This window comes from Crassostrea angulata, chromosome 4, assembly GCF_025612915.1.
Source record: "Crassostrea angulata isolate pt1a10 chromosome 4, ASM2561291v2, whole genome shotgun sequence".
Taxonomy (NCBI): Eukaryota; Metazoa; Mollusca; class Bivalvia; order Ostreida; family Ostreidae; genus Magallana; species Magallana angulata.
Window position 1 is genome coordinate 16,988,840 of NC_069114.1, and position 26,623 is coordinate 17,015,462.

A 26,623-nucleotide genomic window follows, 5' to 3' on the forward strand; every position below is an offset into this window, starting at 1 on the left:
TAACATAACATAGATTATTATGAAACATAAAAGTGTAAATTACAAACTCAACACTTACACCCCCCCCCCAATTTAAAGACAACTGATGAAATTATTTTTTTCCAATTTCAACAATTTTGTAATGATGATTGGTGTCAACAGAAACAACATTTGAACATTATTTTAGTGAAATTCACAGCGTTTATTTATTTTAAGAATGAAAATTAAAATCATGATCTTAGTCAGTGTTGCGTTTGAATTTCACGCAAATGACACTGAAAGTGACATGAGTCAGATAAAATGCAGTAGTGCAAGGGCATACACTTGATCAAATATTTTGAAAATTTCCATGTCTTACCATTGTATCCCCACTATATCAAAAAGTGCTGGGAGCTGTATGAAATCGCTACGCATTTCATATAAATAAGCGTTAATTGCGGGAAATCCCTGTAAATTGCTGTTCATACACTGTTTACATTGAATTTAATAATTGTTCTTACTTGAATATTTTAAGCTCCCAGCTCTTTTCGAAATTTTAAAGGTTCATTTTACAAGTTAGAAACAGAAATAACTATATTTGTTTATGTTATGCCCTTGCACTTTGCATTTTTTCGTATTATTCCTGGTTCATCTATTTTTAGCAGTATCACGTGACAAGGTATTCCTAAGAGATTCAAAAATTGCTCATGCGATAACAAATTATTTAATTTGTATAATCGATAAAAGATCACTTTGTTTAACAATTTTTTGGAGTAGAATACCAAGATTGTTCAAAGGCTAACATTTTATGTGATAAATATCGCTATTTTTTTTATGGACGCCCTTAACATAGCTGAGTTATGCTATGTTACTTACCACTGAAAACCTGACTTGCGTTGATAATGTCTTCCGTCGATGGACCATTCGTTTAATTGCTCAGATTTCCCAGCAATGATCCGTTTATTACGATGCATTTTAAAAAAATTACGCACTTTGAAAAAAAAATCAAAGTGCGTTAATTTTGAAAAAAAAAAATGTTTCTTAAAATCTCAAAGGATTATTTAGTTAGATAAATTACATATAAAGAACAACTCGGGATATTGGAATTATCAAAATATGACATAAACTTTATCGCTTAGCAACTGCCTTTTCCTATTGTTGTGTATTCAACAAAGGACTATGTGCGGTATGGTCAACTATCTGCCCCCGATTTCAACCAATTTTTAAATAGTATCGTATAAAAATAAAATCTTCACAAATCATTGTATAGAGGATGCCTATAACTTTAATAATGATTTCAGTCATCCTTGCTCATTCGCTGTGTATCTATGACGTCACCTAAATGGCCCAATTCCCGCAAATTTGCAAGCAAATGAAAATATTCTCATTTTTGCTCTATATTTTGCATTCGGAAGTATAGAGCGCAGGTCTGCTCAAGTGCGATTTTAACATATACTTTTCTTCAGATAGTTATACACATTATACTAAAATATGGTACTTGAGCAAGCCTGCGCTCGATGTTTCCCAGTCGAAAAACCATCGGAAAACACCCATATTTTGCTACAAAACATCAATTTATCAAAATAATGCAATATTCATGACGTCATTTCTACATTATGACGTCACTGTGGAGATAACCTTTTACACCTTTATTTCCAATATGATTTTAACTATCTTTCACCTTATTTTAAAGCTCTTTCTAAAACTTCGATTTTGGGGGGCAAAAATTGCATAAAACCGCACTTAGTCCTTTACTTCTTATCTGGTACATTGGGTTATGCAAGAAACAAAAATAATTTAAATATATTGATAATGGAGACAAATGTATGGCATATTTTAACCGACTTTAATTGTATGTGCTTATAAACAATCCTGATGTGAGAAAAGAATACGTTGGTTATGTTTATCAAAAAACAGGTTGCTGTCCTTTAAAAAAGGACTACAATACGTGGACCATTTGCATGTGTTTCCAACGAAAACGTGAAAGCCTTAAGATTATCAGAGATTCCACCGACTCTAGCCCTGCTTTTAACCACTAAATTTGTACTTTGTATTTCGTATACATGTATGTATAGCCCTGACTTTTTATCTCAGAATTTAAAGGATTCATACTTCTGAAATAATTATGATTTATCTATAAAATAATAGAATACAAATGGAAAATTATACAATACAAATAAAAAACTAGTGGGTATTGTTTTTTTAACAAAAAAACACATGTCTCCCCTTCTCCCCAAGGATTGTAATATGGGGCAAATTAAACAATTGAAAATGAATGATGTCAGCTATATGTTACCCAGACCCAGACAACATTTTATTATTTTTTTCTTAATTTGACCTTGAGTAAAACAAGGTCAAGGTCAAATATTATTCAATAGTACACCTTAGTGTATTATTATTGTTCTTTGTTTAAAGTTTGAAGTTCTTCTGTCAAAGTATATTCAGGAGTTGAACAATGAAGTTTTTTTCTAATTTGGCCTTGAAATACAATTCTAGGTCAAGGTCAAAAATTTTGGTAAGGTTCAACTAGGTTATATACCATCTATCCATGATACAAGTTAAAAGTCTGTATGTTAAAGGAGTCTTGTGTTATGGTCCGGACATTATTTTTTATGAAAAGCTTGACCTTGAAGAACAAAATAGGTCAAGGTCAAAACTTTTGGTGGCGAGCACTCCTTCTCAATACCATCTACCTATGTTCCAAGTTTGAAGTCTTAATGTCAAAGGGTATTAAAGTTATGACCCAGACAAAATTTTATTATTTTTTTCTTAATTTGACCTTGAGTAAAACAAGGTCAAGGTCAAATATTATTCAATAGTACACCTTAGTGTATTATTATTGTTCTTTGTTCAAAGTTTGAAGTTCTTCTGTCAAAGTATATTCAGGAGTTGAACAATGAAGTTTTTTCTAATTTGGCCTTGAAATACAATTTTAGGTCAAGGTCAAAAATTTTGGTAAGGTTCAACTAGGTTATATACCATCTATCCATGATACAAGTTAAAAGTCTGTATGTTAAAGGAGTCTTGTGTTATGGTCCGGACATTATTTTTTATGAAAAGCTTGACCTTGAAGAACAAAATAGGTCAAGGTCAAAACTTTTGGTGGCGAGCACTCCTTCTCAATACCATCTACCTATGTTCCAAGTTTGAAGTCTTAATGTCAAAGGGTATTAAAGTTATGACCCAGACAAAATTTTATTATTTTTTTCTTAATTTGACCTTGAGTAAAACAAGGTCAAGGTCAAATATTATTCAATAGTACACCTTAGTGTATTATTATTGTTCTTTGTTCAAAGTTTGAAGTCCTTCTGTCAAAGTATATTCAGGAGTTGAACAATGAAGTTTTTTCTAATATGACCTTGAAATAAAAATTCTAGGTCAAGGTCAAAAATTTTGGTAAGGTTCAACTAGGTTATATACCATCTATCCATGATACAAGTTAAAAGTCTGTATGTTAAAGGAGTCTTGTGTTATGGTCCGGACATTATTTTTTATGAAAAGCTTGACCTTGAAGAACAAAATAGGTCAAGGTCAAAACTTTTGGTGGCGAGCACTCCTTCTCAATACCATCTACCTATGTTCCAAGTTTGAAGTCTTAATGTCAAAGGGTATTTAAGTTACGGCCTCGACAAATTTGGATGAAGAAGAATAAGAAGAACTAGAGCAAAGCTCGTTGTAAAGCAACGAGTGGGTCTTCCGTTAATGTAGGAAGCAAAGCTTGAAGTTCCTGTAAGAAGCAGAGCACTTAAACCAATAACAAGAGTAAATTAAATAAAAAGATGAAAAAAATCGAATTATTCCTGGTACGACTTAACAAAACCCGAATTATTTTAAGTACGAATTAACAAAAACCTTTTCGATTTCAAGAACGACTTAACAAAAAAATCCGAATGTGTTCAAGTACGACTTAACAATTATTTTTGGTACGAGTTAATTTAACTTTTAACTTTATGCTATTTTTTAAACCAATAACGTGGAATCAAAATTTCCGGAAAAATCAATTTTTAAACCCCAATATCTCTGTAATGAATCATCCGATTTAAAAACGGTTTTCAGTGTTAGATTCAACCTAATAAGCTCTACAAAATACATATACGTTTTTTATTCGATCAAAAAATTCAAATTTTCGAAAAATTTGATTTACTTCCGGTTTCGACCGGAAGTTACGGATTTTCATTTCCAGCCTTATTACAGAGGCAAAACGATCAATATATTAGCTCAAAAAAATTCAACTTTCTATCTTGAATCGTTTTTGAAAAAAGCCGCGGACAAAATGACTTTTTGAAATTTTTAAAAATGACGTCACGTAAAAACAGAAGTGACGTTGCTATAGAAACTTTAATATCTTTGAGCCATTATAATTTCACATTATCTCTGAAAGTTTCATAAAAATCGGTCAAAAACTTTTTGAGTTATGAAGCCGAAAAGAAGTCAGAAAAAAAAAGAAAAAGTATAATAACTACAGCAAAGCTCGTTGCAAAGCAACGAGTGGGTCTTCCGTTATGTCAAGAGTAAAGCTTGATGTTCCTGCAAAAAGCAGAGTGTTTTAATCAATAACGAGCAACTTAAAGTAAACGATAAAAATAAATACGAATGATACTATGTACGAATTAACAAAAACCTTAACGATTCTAAGAACGACTTAACAAAAAAATAATTCCGAAGGTGTCAAAGTACTTAACAAAATTCGAATTATTTTTGGTACGAGTTTGAACTTCACGCTATTTTTGAAACCAAAAACGCAATAGTTTATATATGAGATATAAACCTACATCAAACTCTGAACCTTCTTGTGAGGCCAAAGAACTATCCTGGGGCCAAAATCTTAACAATTATAAAGAATCATCTGTCTGATTAGTTTCTGAGAAGAAGATTTTTAAATATTTACTCTATGTTAAACTTTGACCCCCCCCCAACCCATTGTGGCCCGAACCTATCCCCGGGGTCATGATTTTCACAACTTTGTATCTACACTACCTGAGAATGCTTCCACATAAGTTTTAGCTTTCCTGGCTTATTAGTTTCTGAGAAAAAGATTTTTAAAGATTTTCTCTATATATTCCTATGTAAAAATCCATTCCCCCATTGTGACCCCACCATACCACCTGGGACTATGATTTGAACAAACTTGAATCTACCCTACCTGAGGATGCTTCCACTTTAATTTGTGCTTTTCTGGCCTAATAATTTTTGAGAAGATTTTCAAAGATTTTCTCTATATATTCCTATGTAAAACTTGATCCCCCTCTTGTGGCCCCTCCCTACTCCCGGGGACCATGATTTGAACAAACTTGAATCTACACTACCTGAGGATGCCTCCACACAAGTTTAAGCTTTTCAGGCCGAATAGTTTTTGAGAAGAAGATTTCTGAAAAAATACCAACAAATTTTCAATAATTCTCAATTATCTCCCCTTTAAAGAGGGCGTGGCCCTTCATTTGAACAAACTTGAATCCCCTTCACCTAGTGGTGGTGCTTAGTGCCAAATTTGGTTGAAATCTGCCCAGTGGTTCTTGAGAAGAAGATGAAAATATGAAAAGTTTACAACAAAGACAAATTGTGATCAGAAAAGCTCACTTGAGCCTTTAGCTCAGGTGAGCTAAAAACAAAATAAAGGAAACATAATTGCATACTTTTATTGAAAAACAAATTTTCACAGCTAACAATTGTAAATTAATCTAAACAGCCATAATTTTGTTTGTTATAATTTCTTATCAAACACAAACCACAACAATTAAGGCATGATGCTTTCTTTAAGTTCCATTACAGTAACTGTTCATGAATTATCCGATTTAATTTTTACTGGTAAATAGTCTGTAGAACACATTAAGGAATATGCATGTGGGTAGAGGTGACAGGTTAACCTCAAGAGCTGAAAAGAATCAACGGGTAAATACCATGTGGCCACCAATAGCTGAAATTAAAAAAATCAATAAGCTGTGTTAATACATGTACCGGTATAAAGTTTACATTAACATATGCATAGTATTTCTGAAAAAAATACACTGACCATGCAGTGTAATTAGTATGACATATCCCAATACGTGACATTAGATGGCACAGGACATTTTTTTTGATAAATTTCATTGTAGCCTGGGGACGTGTGTCTCCGGAACCCTGTAACTAGAATTTCCTCAGTTCCCATTCAGCACAAATACCTTTAATTCACTCTTTATAAGGCCAATCACCAATTTCTCAAGAAAATTTCTAGTCAAAACCTGAAAAATTTTCTACATACTGGTTTTTATGAGATTTTGAACCTTCCATATTTTGCTAATTTTGCATGATTTTTCAGCTTTTTAGACCTCCCCCAGCCAATTCCCTGCAAAAGGTTGACCTTCTGTACCATGTGCATGTTGCACCATCATATGTCAGAAACTTACCGGTGTATAGTTTATAATGCCCCATCCACCTACTTTTCGTGTTATTTAATACCTTCCCGTCTGTAACTTGCATTTTCACTGTCTAAAGTCAACACAACAGTCAGAGCCGCAGGTTTCACATTTTACTTCTGAATCTCATGTACCTAACATATGGGGCCTACATATTGAATATCAATTTCAACAAAAGACATCCCTCTAAGTAATGATAATCATTAAAAATCGTTTCATGAATTTTAGCAACACTCATAAGCCTTTAAGTACAGCAACTCTCAATTTTACAAAAATATTGACGGGTACTTTATCCGAAACTGTCCCTTGCTACCTTTAACTTACACTAACATTCTCTGAAAATCATCTTGTCTTAAACTTACAAATCTTATGCTATTCTGAGAAAAAGTATACCTCATTTTGCCAATTCCATTAAGGATTAAGAAAAATATGGCCATTTCAGTGAACCCAGCATTTCCACTTTCCTCGATTTAACACAGATTCATAGGGCTCTCCATAAATAAAGCATCTTTACCTAATCTTATAGAGGTCAACTGTTGTTCAACCTCCCTAAATAAGAAACCTTTTTTAAAACTACATACATATACATTATATTATCACGACAAAAGCATCACATCACTTAGAAATACCCTTACATGTATACCCTCCCCCTAATTTTTGATTTTCCTAAGAAGCATGAGTTTGAACACTTTAACCTAATATTATGAAACTTGTGGCAATTCCCTTAAGTCATTTCTCACACATATTTAAAAACAACCATCACTGATATTGAAAATTGATATTTTCTTGGTAAATGGATGAAATGTAACATTTTTTTTCACAAAAAGACATGCCGCCATACATGTGATTTCTTGTTTTCATGAAACAGTAAGCTTATAATCATATTTAGTGAATATCTTATTTATTATGGTTTCTAGTCTCCTTTTAACTTTGCTAAAATAGTAAGACCTACCAGTGTGATGTCTGCTCTTAATTAAAATGAAATTCAAACACAACCGGGTACCAGGGACGGATGAGAATTCCATGATAAATGATCAAATTGTACATGTTTTTCCCACATTTTTTATGCATATATACAATAAAAGGGTAAACATTTGTTGTTTCTTGATCATTTTGAGAGTAATTATTATAGCAGATGTTATTTCAAGGTCAAATGTACATTTACATATCCAACATGTAATGGTAATGGAGACAATTGGAAAGAGGGGGTGGCTTTTTGAATTCTGTAAATATATCTAAAATATCACTTTTGGATAGGAAGGAGCAAAAACTTGCGTTTTTTGACATATTGTATACTTTAATAACTGCATTTAAAATTCAAATAATTCAATTGATCAAAACTCTTTTACTGTGCAGTATTAATTCTTATCTCGGTAATTAACTTAAGCCTATTAATTGTCATCAGGATAGGAAATACCTTTCTCAGCCAATTTACTCTAGTGGTGGTCATTCTACACATTTAAAAGGGATTTACTTCCCTTGTATATTATAGCTAATAAATCATGTAATGACATATATAACCGACAAAATCATCCATTTTCCCAAAATAGACTATACTTTTGGTACAAAATCCACTCAAAATTACAGTTAATGAAAATCTGAAAATACCATGTAGTCTTTAAACTTACACTAACATTCTCTGAAAAGTCATCTTGTCTTAAACTTACAAATCTTATGCTATTCTGAGAAAAAGTATACCTCATTTTGCTAATTGCATTAAGGATTAAGAAAAATATGGCCATTTAAGTGAACCCAGCATTTCCACTTTCTTCTATTTAACACAGATTTATAGGGCTCTCCATAAATAAAGCATCTTTACCTAATCTTTTAGAGGTCAACTGTTGTTCAACCTCCCTAAATAAGAAACCTTATTCAAAACTACATACATATACCTGATATTATCATGACAAAAGCATCACATCACTTAGAAATACCCTTACATGTATACCATCCCCCTATTTTTTGATTTTCCTAAGAAGCATTAGGTTGAACACTTTAACCTAATATTATGAAATTTAAATGCTTCTATTCTGATCAATTGAATTTTTAAGCAGCGTGAAATTAAAACCATCGCAATTGATTCATTAGTAAAAATCATGAAATTTTAACACTGTGGAATTAAAACGACTTACAGTATTTCATCCGAACAGCCTCAAAGTATAATTTTCTGCTATACCATTTTTTTAAAATGAATTCTACTGGGTTTTTTTTTGCAAATAAATTTAGCGAGGATTTTTTTCTCTTTTCTTATTAATGACAGGTTTAAAAAACAATATTATGTTTAGTATGTATAAAATTCCATAAACAATTTTACAAAGCTTTGGATTTTAGTTGCACAATGAAAAAATGAGGGATTGCACGATAATACATGCTCATTTGAAAATTTAAAGCATTGTTGATTTCTTTTCCTAGATAGAGATATGCACAAAATGATGTTGCTCTGTGATGCTTTGCCAAGATTAAAAGCATGAGAGAGAGAGAGAGAGAGAGAGAGAGAGAGAGAGAGAGAGAGACCTGAGGCACATGTAGTAAAAATTATTACATACATTTGTCTTACTGTAAAAATTGTTTACAATGTAGATGTGTTCTGCATGTAAAGTTTACCTAAAATAAATCAATAAAATTCAATATATATAAAAGATAAACTAATCTCAAAGAATTTACAATGTTCTGTGAAATAATCAAATCTTGAGAAGAATGTTTTATAGATATCAGGGAACATTAACCTAAAATCTGAACTTAAAGTTCTTTTCATCTTGCACTCTGTTTTACATGCTCTTTCACAGGCGATAATCATATATAACGGCGAGCCAGAAAAAAGTTCTAATTTTATTTAGACTGAATATTTAGCATGTCAAATATATTTATTTAATTAAGCACAAGCCTGTCTGAGTTCTTTAATTCATTAATTAAGTGGAGGTGATATGGTAAAGATCTGCTATTTTCAAATATTGAGGGTATAGTTATCATCATGCAAACATGCACTCTAATTACAACATTCTACTCTTGTGTGCCTTTGGACCCCCACCCCTTTTAATTGCACTGTTTTACAGTGTGTGGTGTGTTGTTCAATACAAAATAAGACATACATATACATAATAATAAATAGAAATTCAAAAGAGTAGTGTGCAAAACATACACGTGAAAATACATTGGACAGATAATATCCCGAGATTTCTCTGACTCAAATGCCCGCTTTTATATTGTTACGCACGTCAAAAGCGGACGTTAGAGTAAGAGGAATGTCGGATTAGATTGAAAAGAAAAAGTCAATACGACATATCCTGTATTGAAACATACCTTTATAATCTGTCATACGTTAGTTGAGCTGAAATTTCCACTATCGCCGTCTTGCAGGCCATTCTTCTGACACACCGCTATCAGCTGTTGTTCGCAGTCAAAACATGGCGAGTTGACATGGTGAATCGTACGATAATTATTTCGATTAAAACTAATAAGACTAATAAAAACTAACAACGTAATTATCGACCGAATTAACGAAATTGTTTCAATAAACACTCTGATTAACTATATAAAAAAGGAGTTCGGTTTTATGACCTGTACGAAATCTTTTCAGCAGGAGTTACTTTAAGTGTGAATTTTGCACTATTTTTTAAACCAATAACGAGGAATCAACATTTCCGGAAAAATCAATATTTAAACCCCGATATCTCTGCAATGCAGTATCCGATTTTAAAACGAATTGAAGTTTTGTATTTAGCTTTGCAAACTATACAATATGCATATAATTTTATGTTTTTTATAAAGTTTTATGATCAGTACGAATTGTTACAGTAGAAGTTACTTTCAGTGTGATTTTTGCACTATTTTTGAAACCAAGAACGCGGCATCAAAATTTCCGGGAAAATCAGTTTTTAAACCCCGATATCTCTGTAATTCATCCTCCGAATTTTAAACGGTTTTCAGCATTAGATTCAGCTTAAAAAGCTCTACAAAATACGTATACGTTTTTTGTTGGATCAAAAAATTCATTTTTTCAAAAAATTTGATTCGCTTCCAGTTTCGACCGGAAGTGACAGATTTTTATTATATAGCTTCATTACAGAGGTAAATTGACCAAATCATAAGCATTGAAAATTTCAAGCCTCTATCTTAAAGCATTTTTGTGAAAAGTCCCGGACAAAATGACTTTTTTAAAATTTTAAAAATGACGTCACGTCAAAACGGAAATGACGTTGTCTTTAAAACTTTAAAATCTGTGAGGGACGATAACTTGCTAATATATCTGCAAGTTTCATTGAAATCGATCGAAAACTTTTTGAGTTATGAAGCAAAAAAGGAGTCAGAAAAAAAAGAAAAAGTATAATAATAATAAAAAGAAACCGAAGAAAAACAAAAGGGTCTTCCGTTGGAAAACGGAAGACCCTAATAATAATAAAAAGAAACAATAGAATAACAAGAGGGTCTTCCGTTGGAAACGGAAGACCCTAATAATAACTACAGCAAAGCTCGTTGCAAAGCAACGAGTGGGTCTTCCGTTAATGTCAGAAGTAAAGCTGGAAGTTCCTGTAAGAAGCAGAGCTCTTAAACCAATAACAAGAGTAATAAAAAGAAAAAGATGAAAAAAATCGAATTATTGCTGGTACGACTTAACAAAATCCAAATGATTTTAAGTACGAATTAACAAAAACCTTTTTGATTTTAAGAACGACTTAACAAAAAAAATCCGAATGTGTTTAAGTACGACTTAACAATTATTTTAGGTACGAGTTAACTTTACGATTAACATTATGCTATTTTTTAAACCAAGGACGCGGAATCAAAATTTCCGGAAAAATCAATTTTTAAACCCCGATATCTCTGTAATGCATCGTCCGATTTTAAAACGGCTTTCAGTGTTAGATTCAGCTTAATAAGCTCTACAAAATACATATTCATTTTTGATTTGATCAGAAAATTCATTTTTTCGAAAAATTTGTTTCACTTCCGGTTTCGACCGGAAGTGACAGATTTTCATTTCGAGCCTTATTACAGAGGTAAATCGACCAAATCATAACCATTGAAAATTTCAAGCCTCTATCTTAAAGCGTTTTTGAGAAAAGTACGGGACAAAATGACTTTTTGAAATTTTTAAAAATGACGTCACGTCAAAACGGAGGTGACGTTCTCTTTAAAACTTTTACATTTTTGAGGGACGCCAACTTGCGAACATCTCTGAAAATTTCATCAAAATCGGTTAAAAACTTTTTGAGTTATGAAGCAAAAAAGGAGTCAGAAGAAAAGAAAAAGAATAATAACTAGAGCAAAGCTCGTTGCAAAGCAACGAGTGGGTCTTCCGTTAATGTCGGAAGTAAAGCTGGAAGTTCCTGTAAGAAGCAGAGCTCTTAAACCAATAACAAAAGTAACTAAAATAAAAAGATGAAAAAATCGAATTATTCCTGGTATGACTTAACAAAATACGAATGATTTTAAGTACGACTTAACAAAAACCTTTCCGATTTCAAGAACGACTTAACAAAAAAATCCGAATTTGTTCAAGTACGACTTAACAACTATTTTTGGTACGAGTTAATTTAACTTTTAACTTTATGCTATTTTTTAAACCAATAGCGTGGAATCAAAATTTCCGGAAAAATCAATTTTTAAACCCCAATATCTCTGTAATGAATCATCCGATTTAAAAACGGTTTTCAGTGTTAGATTCAGCTTATTTAGCTCTACAAAATACATATACGTTTTTTATTTGATCAAAAAATTCCAATTTTCGAAAAATTTGATTTACTTCCGGTTTCGACCGGAAGTGACGGATTTTCATTTCCAGTCTTATTACAGAGGTAAAACGATCAATATATAAGCTCTAAAAATTTCAACTTTCTATCTTGAATCGTTTTTGAAAAAAGCCGCGGACAAAATGACTTTTTGAAAATTTTAAAACTGACGTAACGTAAAAACGGAAGTGACGTTGCTATAGAAACCTTAACATCTTTGAGCCATTATAATTTCACATTATCTCTGAAAGTTTCAGAAAAATCGGTTAAAAACTTTTTGAGTTATGAAGCCAAAAAGGAGTCAGAAAAAAAAAGAAAAAGTATAATAATAGAAAGAAACCGAAGAATAACAAGAGGGTCTTCCGTTGAAAACGGAAGACCCTAATAATAATAAAAAGAAACAATAGAATAACAAGAGGGTCTTCCGTTGGAAACGGAAGACCCTAATAAGAAAGTCGACAAAAACAATATGTCTCCCCTTTGAAAGGGGAGACATAACTAGAGCAAAGCTCGTTGCAAAGCAACGAGTGGGTCTTCCGTCAATGTCGGAAGTAAAGCTGGAAGTTCCTGTAAGAAGCAGAGCTCTAAAACCAACAACAAGAGTAACTAAAAGAAAAAAATGAAAAAAAATCGAATTATTCCTGGTACGACTTAACAAAATACGAATGATTTTAAGTACGACTTAACAAAAACTTTTCCGATTTCAAGTACGACTTAACAAAAAATTCCGAATGTGTTACAGTGCGACTTAACAAATATTTTTGGTACGAGTTAATTTTACTTTGAACATTACGCTATTTTTTAAACCAAGGACGTGGAATAAAAATTTCCGGAAAAATCAATTTTTAAACCCCGATATCTCTGTAATGCATCGTCCGATTTTAAAACGACTTTCAGTGTTAGATTCAGCTTAATGAGCTCTACAAAACACATATTCATTTTTGATTTGATCAGGAAATTCATTTTTTCGAAAAATTTGTTTCACTTCCGGTTTTGACCGGAAGTGACAGATTTTCATTTCGAGCCTTATTACAGAGATAAATCGACCAAATCATAACCATTGAAAATTTCAAGCCTCTATCTTAAAGCGTTTTTGAGAAACGCCGCGGACAAAATGACTTTTTGAAAAATTTAAAAATGACGTAACATTAAAACGGAAGTGACGTTTTCAAAGAAACTTCATTAACTTCGAGGTTTTATAATTGCACATAATCTCTGAAAGTTTCATTAAAATCGGTTGTTAACTTTTTGAGTTATAAAGCCGAAAAGGAGTCAGAAAAAAAATTAAAAAGAATAATAATAATAATAGAAAGAAACTAGAGCAAAGCTCGTTGCAAAGCAACGAGTGGGTCTTCCGTTAATGTCGGAAGTAAAGCTGGAAGTTCCTGTAAGAAGCAGAGCTCTAAAACCAATAACAAGAGTAACTAAAATAAAAAGATGAAAAAATCGAATTATTCCTGGTACGACTTAACAAAATCCGAATGATTTTGAGTACGAATTAACAAAACCTTTCCGATTTCAAGAACGACTTAATTAAAAAAAATCCGAATGTTTTCAAGTACGACTTAACAATTATTTTTGGTACGAGTTAATTTTACTTTGAACATTACACTATTTCTTAAACCAAGGACGCGGAATCAAAATTTCCGGAAAAATCAATTTTTAAACCCCGATATCTCTGTAATGCGTCGTTCGATTTTCAAACGGATTTCAGATTTGAATTCACCATGGCAAGTTCTATAAGACTGTAGTATTGTCTTATTTTGTTCAAAAAAATGAAAATTTCCAAAAATTGGAACTGCTTCCGGTTTTGAGCAAAATTGATGAAGAAATTTTTAAACCCCCCAGTACATTATAGAATTGATACATCTATCATCAGTAAAAATTTCAAAGCGATATCTTTAAAGTTAACGGAGATTTCTTCCGGACAAAATCACTTTTTTTAAATTTAAAAATGGCCGCCAAATTTGAACGGAAGTGACGTAAATGCTGAAACTTTACCATCTTTGAGGCATGGTAACTTTACATAAGCTCTGAAAATTTCATTGAAATCGGATGAAAACTTTTTGAGATATAAAGCCGAGAAGGAGTCAGAAAAAAAATAAAAAATAAAATAATAATAAAAAGAAACCGAAGAAAAACAAGAGGGTCTTCCGTTGGAAACGGAAGACCCTAACAATAGAATAACAAGAGGGTCTTCCGTTGGAAACGGAAGACCCTAATTATACAATACAAATGACTATTTATATACTACAAATGGAAAAGATCGAATATTGCAACGTTTGACATGCCATAATCTATGAATAATTTAATATTTATTCGTTAGATGAGATATCGGAGCTTCTGATTGGTCGAAAAATTTCTTTGATACCTGCATCAATAAAAAAATTTCCGGATCTACTTTTCTCAACTGTTCTGATCTAACACTATTTATAGAATGGGAATTTCCAAAATAAACACTGTCAACAAAATGTAAAGTTGTGTCTGTTTTATTGTCAGCAAACAAAATACAACTTTATAAACATAAAAACTTGAAAGTCTAACCTTCAAAAATAAACAAAACACATTATTTGATTCACGAAATAGAAAATTAAGCGTCTTCTCACGATTTCGTCTGCTTGAGATCAATCAACATTACTGCAAGGCTGGCTGTTCCTTTTCAAGAACAATTATAACGAACATATAGGCCCATACACTTTCACGGTAACACTGCTGTTCAAATTTGGTAACGATGATTTTTTAATTTACACAGTACCCTACATGATCGGTCTTCAGAAATTCAGAATGAGCATAGTTATGAGTACAATGCATCAACTCCTTCGGCGCATTCCGAGCGGCAGATACTAGTATACCATTTAAATACATCACTGGCTATATAGTTACCACAACGTTTATAAAAGTCGCTTATACATACTATTCTTTGTCGACATATCAAATATTTTCGTCCACGATCGCCTCTCCTTGGATGGTTATGTCCAGTTGCATTTTCCACCGATCTCACATGAAAACTAGTTTTATTACGAATTTTTCTGCACAGTGAATAATATCACAAGCTATCGCATGTATTTTCCTTTCGTTTTCAATTCAACCGGTTCAGATTTAAACTCACTATTTGTGTTTAATCCATTAAGTTCAGTTCAATAGCTCTGCATCAGCTGAAGGCGCATCCATTTTGAATATTGTTGCTGTTGTTGTTTTGTATTCATACGCGCCGCTTCATTTACATTATTTACATTTTTGATCAATGACACTTCACATTTTTTGATTTGAAAATGTTGTATTAAATGATAAGAAATGAAGATAATAATTTTTCTATTCAAAGAAAAAATTGACCGGAAAACTTTTTCATCAATGCGCTACGCGCATTGATGAAGTTATAACCGTGCAAAATTCACTGTTCAATTATAACTTTATTTTGGACTTTAGTTTTAAAATTCAACATCTGTTTCGTAATATTTTTTCACAGTTTATTTCTTACAAAGTTACTTATTTATTTAGTAAATTGACACTTTTCGGACTCTAAATGTGATTTCAAAGAGACAGGGTGCCACGTCTCAAGGACTGTTAATCTCTTAAAACAACAATGTGCAATTATCAGTTTTACATGTCTTGGACATCAAAGACTCATTGAGTTTATTTAATTATTTTATATCTGTGAACCTTTCGCTCAGCTTACTTATGTCATCACCTGTCAATTTATACTTATTGTTCAGATTCTTATAAATAATTATGTACAATTGTTAATCGGCAGTCTGGAATACGGCGGCCAGCCTCGGCCACGTCCGACTCACCCAGAGTCTTGAGTCCGGAGGCCACTGCTGGCCATATCCGACTTGTTTGTAATATGTCTGCTTGTTAAATTGTTAAACTTTTGATATCGTTGATTCGCGTCCAATAAATTCGGAATCCTGCATCAATTGCCTGTTTATTTCTCTGGAACTGTATACTGGTGGACCTTCGGGAATACGGCAAAACTACCCTTCGTTTTTACCTTATGGCCCACAGCGCGCCTCAACCTTATACCTTATACCCTTTACGCCAACATTTCCTCACCCTGTCCGTACTGCACACGGCGGATATACAGCTCCAGACGAATTCCCTAGCACCGTAAACCCTACGCGGTCACAAAGTTTTCCGGTCAATTTTTTCTTTGATACGTCGATCAATAGAAAAAATATTATCTTCATTTCTTAAATGATATTTGCATGTATAGTATCAGGTATTCGGTGAATTCTACTATTTGCGCACACATTACGATTCGCACTACTTTGTTAACTATATGCAGGGATAGCTTTGTGTAAATTAAAAATTTCATATTTTGATGCATTTTTCTTGAGATTTAAACTTTATAGTGACACAATTATTCAATCATACTTAAATGCTTAAAAAATTTATTCGGGAAGTTTTCTAGCCTCGCCTACTATAAATGTAAAGTTAAGTTACATGTGTTTTCGGAAAACAAAAAAACATTGCAAATTATGCTATTTGATGCAGGTTGTAGTTTCGGCATTACATTATTTCAAAATGCTTATAGTTCATATCACATGCCATTTCTTTAAAAGGAATACTTTGTTTCTGTACTGTTTATCGACAACTTTACAATTACACAGCGCCTTTGAACTTGTGTGTGCATATGGCACGGAATCCTGATCCCGATTCAGATAAACGTGTGCTAGCCTGGTTCCCTGAGCTACCCATTACGAACAGGAACCAGGCTAGCTCATGCGCAGGCTGAATTTCCCCCATAGCATCCGGTTTAACCTCGCTTATATATTTTCTGCGTGGACCTCGGGGTCCACGCAACAATATGTTTTTTTAGAACATCAGTGCGCGAAAAAAAAAACCAAGCCAATTAATGCTTATTTTGAAGTTTATGATAATCTAATGTTTGTCAATGCACCTTCTTTTATAATGAAGTTAGTTATTTAATTCGAATTTGAAAAAAAAGGTTTATGTTGAAACACTGACAGATTCTTTAACATATCATTGTTTGGCCAGCTCGTTTTTACGATATCACTGTACTTAATTAACAGCAAAGTTTCTGAATATCATATGGCTTCGAAGGATAGATGACGGACAGGAGACCTTCTTTCAATAATCAGTTAAATGACCTGTATCATTATGGTGTGTTCTCGTTGGTTAATTCCCACTTAGCCAACATTCTGAAATTCTCAATTCCAACCAGGCCAACATTTTGATTTTCATATTTGTGTCTATTTTCCCATGTTAATGTAATTGTTATCGATTACCTGAGAATAATTTGTTGAGAACAAAAAATAGCGTTTAATTTTGCCTATATCATGATAAACAGAATAATTTAATAAAAATAACCAATAAGTATTTTTCTGCAAGCCAAATATATAAATCATTTTATATGTATAAACCAATACGGGTATTTGCATGATTAAAACGTGTATGTAAATAATTTTAAACTGTTTGAATTGGATGCATATAATTTATATACATAAATGAGTTCATAATTGTCTCATGGACTGTTAGTTAAAAGACATAAAAAATCAAAATGCCAAATCTTCAGGTGCATGTCAACTTTACAGAAAACGACAACGGAGGATTTTGTCTTCGTAACTAATGAAGTATCTATCATCATACAATGAATCTTTTTAAATGTGAAGAATACACCATTGAAAATATAAGCACTTTACTCTAGCGTTTTTGTGTTTTGCTAATTTCATATTCTGTAGATTGGAATTAATCAATATAATAATAGAAACCAAAGAAAATTGATTTTTTCTAAATATGACCCATATGATATATAGTTAAAATTTCAAACCTGATTCTTATAATTACAATATTTTTCCATGCCAAGTTTAAGTTAAGTCAGATTATAATAAATATCTCAGGTTATGATGAAATTAGACAAACCATGATATTTGTATCCTAATTAAGGGCATGAATTATAGGGGAATATGTACATGTAACAGTTCATTTTAAAAAATTACATTTTCATCCCAATTAATCATCAAATAAACTTATGGGACAGAAGTTCATATACTATGTATTATTCTGTAGGCTAACAAATATATATTATTTTTCTTACTTTCATCTGAAAACAGACTATAAATCTACCTGTATTTTACGTGTGTTTTTTCAAAATGTTGGCAAAGTGGGAAGACACCGTTGGGTGAAAAATGGGTATAGAACAATAGGTGTGACTTGTGTTGTGATAGCAATTATAGTCTGCTTTCAGTAAATTTATCAGCGCCTTAACGATGAAACAATAGAATATAGATTTTTTGGGGTTTTTTTTAGGTCTAATAACAGATAAATAATATATTTTTTTTTTCATTAGATAAAAAAAAGATGATAATATTTTAACTAATTTTATGATTTTTTTATCTTTTTAACAAATAAATATTACAATTTTTTCATTTGATAAAATAAAGATAGTGATATTTTAAGTCTTAAATGTCCACTCATTTATACGAAAAATAATGATTAGATGATTTGACTTTTACATTTTTGTCGATCTACCTTTAATCAAAACTAAATGAATAGATGAAAAATTGCTGTTCCCAAGCCAATCGGAAGCTGATTCAATGGATAATTATATGATGTAGGGGAAAACTACATGTCACATCAGGTACCAAATGTCTCTTTTTTGTAACTTGGTTGCAAAATATGTAAAACGCATGTTTATAATTTTTTTGGTATCAACAGAGAGAAAATTATGAAAGAAAACAGATCTTTATCATAAAGTATTTCTACTTTGAAGTAGTGACTTTGAAAAAGGTTCTTATTACATCACTGCTTTAGTATTTTACGGGTCACTTCCTGGTTTTCTAAAGAAGTAACAAAATACATGAAGCACAAAAATCCGATAAAAAATACTAATTTTAATATTGATTGATATACTTCAAACTGAGAAAGGTTTTGTGAAAATATCTTCACAGTTTTTGAAGCATATAAAATTGCCGATTAATCATCATACAGTTTGTGTGTTTTTTCTTCGATTTTTTAAGCCACAGCATAAATGAATGGTATCAAGCAGCGTTTTCACCAGACTCATTTCCTCCATTTATGTCAGCAAAAGCAATAATTGAATATTAAAATTTATTATGAAAATGTATTTTCTCTTCAAACGTGTAATATATGCATGTACTTTCTACATACATCAAGTTAAACACTACATATGCAATATTTATGCAATAATCTTTAGTTACTTCTTTAAATAAATTAATGAAATTGTTCATGAGCAAATTGATGTTTGAAATTAAATTCAAGAACATGGATGTCAATTATTATGTAAAGGTGCTTTTATGCAAGTTATATTGTAACATAAAATAAATGTAAATATCAATTGCGAGTAGATATATTTTATTTATTCTATTTTCAATTGCCCTCACAGGAACTGTGATATAGACTATAGCAATTAATCAATTATTTCACCCGGTTAAATTCCCGTTTTGCTGACATTTTTTCGATACTAATTTTCAAATGTGTGCAGAACGGGAACGAACAATCTTTAGTTGATCCAAACCCCCGTTTTTCAAAGACGATAACTTGGAATCACTAGTGTTAACAAATCATCATACTATCAACAAATAAAGAATTCAATTCCAATACTAAAATGTTGATGTACCTTTATAACCAACTTTAAAAAGATTTTCGTTGCCAAATCCTTCATTTTTTATCTAAGCAGAGGCGAGAGAAGAGAATAAGGTATTGCTTCTACATGTAATATAAAAAAGGCAATGTGAATAAGATATTTTTTTTATTAATAACGTTCAATTAATTTTGCAATTTATTTTAATCAAGAGAAAATTTGCTTTGAAAACATTTGAGAGGATTGACCTCTGCCCCCTCTACCCCTCCCTACCTGATGTTACGTGTCTCATTATAACTTCCCTCACAGATCATTGGTTGAATTAATCAGATTCCCCTACTACGTTTCGTTCTTTTTAGTTTCAGAACAGGCGGGGTAAGTTAGTTCTTCTTTTTCTTAAAAAAGAAAGAAAGATGTGATGAAATATTAAAGAAATAGAACGTCCATGGGCATTCGTTGCATTGATACCGTAAACTCCCATCTTCAATTATTTTGAAAACAATGAAACTCTGAGCTGAAACACACCTTGCTTGAGTTTCAATCATCCCAATATGCATACTATTTAAAATTAATCAATAATTTAGTATATGCGTCTTTACGACCGATTTATAAAAACAGCGTTTTTCTACTGACAATTATTCTAAAACAATTAAAGAAAGGGGAGGGGGTGTCCATGCCCCGAGTATCCGAGGCAGTGTGAATAAAAAAATGTTTTTATGAAAATATTGAAAAGCCCATTCATGTTCATTATACTATCTAGAAGCTGTATGCTCAAATCTTGAGGAGGGTGTCAGCAGGATCCGCCCCCGAGAAAAACACATTTTATTTACATAGTTAAGTAACTGAAAAGGCATTTGATCGTCCGTTCCCCGTCAAACACAATAATCTTTCGGACCCCCCCCCCCTTTTGCCACTGCTAGTAATTATGGAAATTTGAAAAAAAAGATTCGAAAATGGAAAAGATCACAGGATGAATCTCTGCCATTCAGTTAACTGAAATGTGACCAATCGGTAGCTAAAAGGTGACTGAATGGATATTTGTGCCATTCAGTCACTTTTCCAGATCTTTCAGTTAACATTCAGTTGACTAAATGGCAGAGGTTCATCCTGTGGATTTGATCAGCTCATGAGCTATTACATGTAAAATTTTGATGCATCATTTACTAATCTGTTTTATACATTCCAAGAAAAATACCAATTCCAAGAATATCTTTTTGAAAATTATTTGTAAATATGATTAATAAACATCTGCTGCCTCAAAGAATGCTCAGAACAATGCATGGTCCTTGATCTTGGTAATGCGGCTAGTGATGTCGAGCATGCAGTGAGCGATCATCATGGACACACTTTTTGGGCAGTTAACAATTGACCATAGAGTCGACAGAACATAAATTGTTAATGATAATTGAAATACAGTTGTTACTGATCTTCTATACAGCATGTTTATTATTTAAGTTAGATTATAAGAAATATACACGCCGTGTACATATTTCTGATTATCTAACGAAACAAATGGGTGTTGGGTGGGGGAGGGGGTTAGTGCGTAATGACAATTGAAATTTAAAACAAAAACGACAATTTTGCTCATTCGTGGACGCTGGAGATTGGGGATTTAAGTGTAGTAAAAAAAATTTCATAGTATTTTTATTTTCACAAGCCTTTTCTTTCATTTTCTTGTTTTAAAACGTTTATGTATTAGAGCATTAAGTGTGGAGTTGAAATTTCGTGACGTCAGCTGATGGCTATCGAGCTTTGTGACGAAATTCAAAGTGTGCATGAATTTTAGTTGATAACATTATCAATGCGTTGGATTTAAACTTTAGGACGAAATGTTTGGTGAGAAATATCACATTTGAACTCAATGTTACACGCAAACCGGTAGGCATATCAGATTTATGTGGCAAATTGAAGGCTGAATCGACGAGGGGGTCAAAATGGCGTTGCACACATACCTTATTTATATATAGTAAAGGTAGAATTTTTCGATATATGACTTATTAAGCGACTGATTGATAAAAATTCAGGTGCCTGTGGTCTATTAGATAAGGCAACCAGGAGCAAGGTATACACTCTCCGATTTTGTGACTTGTAACCATTCCATCCACCCACCTATACACTTTTGTATTGATTTTCTTATACGTTATCCAGATGTCCTTACGGGTAAATTAATCTTTTATGTAATCTTATTAATAAGTGAAAATATATCTTATTTCGAGTCAATTTTAATTTCAATTAATTTTAAGTCATTTAAAGTCTAGTAATATCCCGTCAATTCCTTAACAACAAGCCTTGCAGTACGGTGACCAGAGCTGTAGAAACTGCCAAATGATCATAAATTTAATGACATACAAGTACATGTATAGGAAACACAACAGCACGGAATTCCATTGTGATAAATGATGCCATCGTTTTTCCTACAATGCAACGGCCAATGACATTGTTTTGCCAAAAAGACCGTAATACGCGTTTAATAAACAATAGATACTGGAAAATAAGTTTGATCAGGGACCCATAAATCACTTATTTTATTTCAATCTTTAAATCAAATGTTTAACGTTTCCTCACTAATTTGAATTTTATGTAGTAGATAACGATTTTTTAAAGATCTAATGAATGTTGTGCTGAAAAAAAAATATATTTGCCAAATGTCAGGCCAACTTATTACTCACAATATACACTGATAGACATCTTATAATTATTTCCAGTAGCAGAATTACTCCTCAATTTGAGTAAAATTTCCATTTCATGAAAGATTTGTACGTTTGAGAAATGCTTAACGGTAGATCAGCATCAGACTGAGATCAAATAAAACACAAACTAGAATTTAATCATTAAAAATCGAATTGACATCAAACAAACTGAAAATAAACCTCAAGTTAAATAATGTTGTATAAGGCCGACTTTGAATTATATCAAAGGACTTTGACACATGTAACGGATGTTGAGATAGCAATAATTTATACTGATATGCCCTACCACAAAAAACTTCATTATACATATACATTCCATATTTTTATAATAAATTGAATACCAGACACTTTCCTAATTTACGGGGCACTTTACTACTTTAATAACCACACGAAATAAATACATGTAATTTAACTCAAAAATAGGTTTCCATCAATTTATTTTCATAAATAGACAGGCTTAAACACAAGCTATACAAATTAAAAGAAAAACGTACGCGGATATCAGTTGTTACATGTAGGCTGATGGTTGTACAGCCTATATTCATACTCTCCCTTACACAATTATATACTTATCCAATATACGGTAGTATATTTCAACACTTATAGTCAATGATAGATATACCGATCTTATACGTTTCTCTCATTGTATGTGAAAAAATAAAAAGTTAATCAAAAAATATATAATATGTTTCCTTTAAGACCACTTTGCTTATCTAAAACAATTAAACAGACACTTCAGGGGTATCAAAACGTCCATTTTTAACATCAGGTGTGCTTCGATATCCTGAATTGCATACTCGTATTTAATACCTCAGTTCACCAAATCATATATATATATATATATATATATATATATATATATATATATATATATATATATATATATATATATATATATATATATATATATATATATATATATATATATACATCCACAGGCCAGGCTAGAGTCTGCAGCGTTATTGCTTAAAATATTAACAGTTTCGTAATGTATATTCACAAAAGCATAAATATGAGGACTAATTCTGTCTTTCGTACATAGATTAATTTTTGCTCCATTACGCAGTAACAGTTGTACAGTGCAATCACGTCAATTAAAATAAGCTATTAAGAGGGAACCGGCTCCATTTTCCTCACATAAATTAATGTATGCTTCATTACTGAGTAAAAGTTGTACAGTGCTATCATGTCCGTTTTGACAAGCTTTATGGAGAGGATTGGCTCCGTCCTCGTCACATAAATTAATGTCTGCTCCATTACTCAGTAATAGTTGTACAGTGCTATCATGTCCGTTATGACAAGCTATAAAGAGAGGACTTGCTGCATTCTCCTTACATAAATTGATGTCTGCTCCATTACTCAGTAATAGTTGTACAGTTCTATCAAGTCCGTTTTGACAAGCTATATAAAGAGGACTGGTTCCATCCTCTATACATAAATTAATGTCTGCTCCATTACTCAGTAATAGTTGTACAGTGCTATCATGTCCGTTTTGACAAGCTATATAGAGAGGACTTGCTGCATTCTCCTTACATAAATTAATGTCTGCTCCATTACTCAGTAATAGTTGTACAGTGCTATCATGTCCGTTTTGACAAGCTATATAGAGAGGACTGGTTCCTTCCTCATCACATAACTTAATGTCTGCTCCATTACTCAGTAAAAGTTGTACAGTGCTATCATGTCCGTTTTGACAAGCTATATAGAGAGGACTGGCTCCGTCCTTTGTACTTAAATTAATGTCTGCTCCATTACTCAGTAAAAGTTGTACAGTGCTATCATGTCCGTTTTGACAAGCTATATAGAGAGGACTGGTTCTGTCCTTTGTACGTAAATTAATGTCTGCTCCATTACTCAGTAAAAGTTGTAGTGCTATCATGTCTGTTTCGACAAGCTATATAGAAAGGACTGGTTCCATCCTCTATACATATATTAATGTCTGCTCTATTACTCAGTAAAAGTTGTACAGTGCTATCACGTCCATTAAAACAAGCTATTAGGAGGGAACCGGCTCCATTTTCCTCACATAAATTAATGTCTGCTCCATTACTCATGGTGCTATCGTGTCCGTTTTGACAAGCCATATAAAGAGAACTGGCTCCGTTTTTGTTGCATAAATTAATGTCTGCTCCATTACTCAGTAATAGTTGTACAGTGCTATCATGTCCGTTTTGACAAGCTATATAGAGAGGACTGGTTCCTTCCTCATCACATAACTTAATGTCTGCTCCATTACTCAGTAAAAGTTGTACAGTGCTATCATGTCCGTTTTGACAAGCTATATAGAGAGGACTGGCTCCGTCCTTTGTACTTAAATTAATGTCTGCTCCATTACTCAGTAAAAGTTGTACAGTGCTATCATGTCCGTTTTGACAAGCTATATAGAGAGGACTGGTTCTGTCCTTTGTACGTAAATTAATGTCTGCTCCATTACTCAGTAAAAGTTGTAGTGCTATCATGTCTGTTTCGACAAGCTATATAGAAAGGACTGGTTCCATCCTCTATACATAAATTAATGTCTGCTCTATTACTCAGTAAAAGTTGTACAGTGCTATCACGTCCATTAAAACAAGCTATTAGGAGGGAACCGGCTCCATTTTCCTCACATAAATTAATGTCTGCTCCATTACTCATGGTGCTATCGTGTCCGTTTTGACAAGCCATATAAAGAGAACTGGCTCCGTTTTTGTTGCATAAATTAATGTCTGCTCCATTACTCAGTAAAAGTTATACAGTGCTATCATGTCCCTTTTGACAAGCTATAAAGAGAAGACCGGCTCCATTTTCCTCACATAAATAAATGTCTGCTTCATTACTGAGTAAAAGTTGTAAAGTGCTATCATGACCGTTTTGACAAGCTATATAGAGAGGATTGGTTCCGTCCTCCATACATCAATTAATGTCTGCTCAATTACTCAGTAAAAGTTGTACAGTGCTATCGTGTCCGTTTTCACAAGCTATATAGAGAGGATTGGTTCCGTCCTCCATACATAAATTAATGTCTGCTCCATTACTCAGTAAAAGTTGTACAGTGCTATCATGTCCGTTTTGACAAGCTATATAGAGAGGACTGGTTCCGTCCTGTATACATAAATTAATGTCTGCTCCATTACTCAGTAAAAGTTGTACAATGCTATAATGTCCGTTAAAACAAGCTATAAAAAGAGGACTGGCTCTGTTTTTGTTGCATAAATTAATGTCTGCTCCATTACTCAGTAAAAGTTGTACGGTGCTATCATGTCCGTTTTGACAAGCTATAGAGAAAGGACTGGTTCCGTCGTCGTCATATAAATTAATGTCTGCTCCATTACTCAGTAAAAGTTGTACAGTGCTTACATGTCCATCTAAACAAGCTATATGGAGAGGACTGGCTCCGTCCTTTGTTCTTAAATTAATGTCTGCTCCATTACTCAGTAAAAGTTGTACAGTGCTATCATGTCCGTTTTGACAAGCTATATAGAGAGGACTGGTTCTGTCCTTTGTACGTAAATTAATGTCTGCTCCATTACTCAGTAAAAGTTGTAGTGCTATCATGTCTGTTTCGACAAGCTATATAGAAAGGACTGGTTCCATCCTCTATACATAAATTAATGTCTGCTCTATTACTCAGTAAAAGTTGTACAGTGCTATCACGTCCATTAAAACAAGCTATTAGGAGGGAACCGGCTCCATTTTCCTCACATAAATTAATGTCTGCTCCATTACTCATGGTGCTATCGTGTCCGTTTTGACAAGCCATATAAAGAGAACTGGCTCCGTTTTTGTTGCATAAATTAATGTCTGCTCCATTACTCAGTAATAGTTGTACAGTGCTATCATGTCCGTTTTGACAAGCTATATAGAGAGGACTGGTTCCTTCCTCATCACATAACTTAATGTCTGCTCCATTACTCAGTAAAAGTTGTACAGTGCTATCATGTCCGTTTTGACAAGCTATATAGAGAGGACTGGCTCCGTCCTTTGTACTTAAATTAATGTCTGCTCCATTACTCAGTAAAAGTTGTACAGTGCTATCATGTCCGTTTTGACAAGCTATATAGAGAGGACTGGTTCTGTCCTTTGTACGTAAATTAATGTCTGCTCCATTACTCAGTAAAAGTTGTAGTGCTATCATGTCTGTTTCGACAAGCTATATAGAAAGGACTGGTTCCATTCTCTATACATAAATTAATGTCTGCTCTATTACTCAGTAAAAGTTGTACAGTGCTATCACGTCCATTAAAACAAGCTATTAGGAGGGAACCGGCTCCATTTTCCTCACATAAATTAATGTCTGCTCCATTACTCATG

General features: G+C 32.7%; 2 protein-coding genes across 2 annotated transcripts; both read right to left on the reverse strand.

Annotated features, from left to right (window-relative positions):
• Positions 1–23,255: 23,255 nt before the first annotated feature.
• Positions 23,256–24,212, reverse strand: LOC128182120 (ankyrin repeat domain-containing protein 29-like). Its single transcript, XM_052850735.1, has one exon. The coding sequence runs from the start codon at positions 24,210–24,212 to the stop codon at positions 23,424–23,426; it is 789 nt and encodes a 262-aa protein (XP_052706695.1). The 3' UTR covers positions 23,256–23,423.
• A 70-nt stretch (positions 24,213–24,282) lies between these two features.
• LOC128179687 (ankyrin repeat domain-containing protein 29-like) lies at positions 24,283–26,426 on the reverse strand. Its single transcript, XM_052847198.1, is given in 1 exon segment — positions 24,283–26,426. A coding segment is annotated over 1 exon segment (807 nt). The 5' UTR covers positions 25,868–26,426; the 3' UTR covers positions 24,283–25,060.
• Positions 26,427–26,623: the final 197 nt, after the last annotated feature.

Coding starts and splice junctions, on each gene's coding strand:
- LOC128182120 (XM_052850735.1), bottom strand. CDS start 24,212: ATGATAGCACTACAACTTTTACTGAGTAATGGAGCAGACATTAATTTA.